Raw genomic sequence first — 246 nt, 5'->3', positions numbered from 1 at the left:
CGCGCGCCCCCGGTCTCCCCAACGGCCGCCGAGCGCCAGCCCCGCCGCTGACCTAGGTAGAGCACGACGGGGATGAAGCCCCAGCGGATGGCGAACTGGCCGCCCTTGAAGAGCTGCTGTAGCCGCTGCTTGGCCTCCTTGCTCAGCTTCGGCATGCCGGCGGCGGGGGAGAGAGGAGGAGGAGGAGCCCAGCCGCCCTTGTAACGCTGCGCCGGCGGCGGTGGGCGGGACCCCATGGCGGCGGCG

General features: G+C 74.0%; 1 protein-coding gene across 1 annotated transcript in view; it reads right to left on the bottom strand.

Moving 5' to 3' along the window:
- TOMM7 (translocase of outer mitochondrial membrane 7 homolog (yeast)) overlaps positions 1-240 on the bottom strand; it is a 4,862-nt gene extending 4,622 nt beyond the window's left edge. Inside the window, exon 1 of the mRNA XM_010577612.1 lies at positions 53-240. Coding sequence (XP_010575914.1) covers positions 53-236 — 184 coding nt within the window. The 5' untranslated portion in view covers positions 237-240. The remainder of the gene's footprint in view (positions 1-52) is intronic.
- Positions 241-246: the final 6 nt, after the last annotated feature.

The sequence above is a fragment of the Haliaeetus leucocephalus genome, unplaced genomic scaffold (genome assembly GCF_000737465.1).
Source record: "Haliaeetus leucocephalus isolate CR32 unplaced genomic scaffold, Haliaeetus_leucocephalus-4.0 Scaffold566, whole genome shotgun sequence".
NCBI classification, from domain to species: domain Eukaryota; kingdom Metazoa; phylum Chordata; class Aves; order Accipitriformes; family Accipitridae; genus Haliaeetus; species Haliaeetus leucocephalus.
The sequence above is the reverse complement of the archived record's forward strand: the minus strand, read 5'-3'. Positions and strand labels throughout refer to the sequence as shown.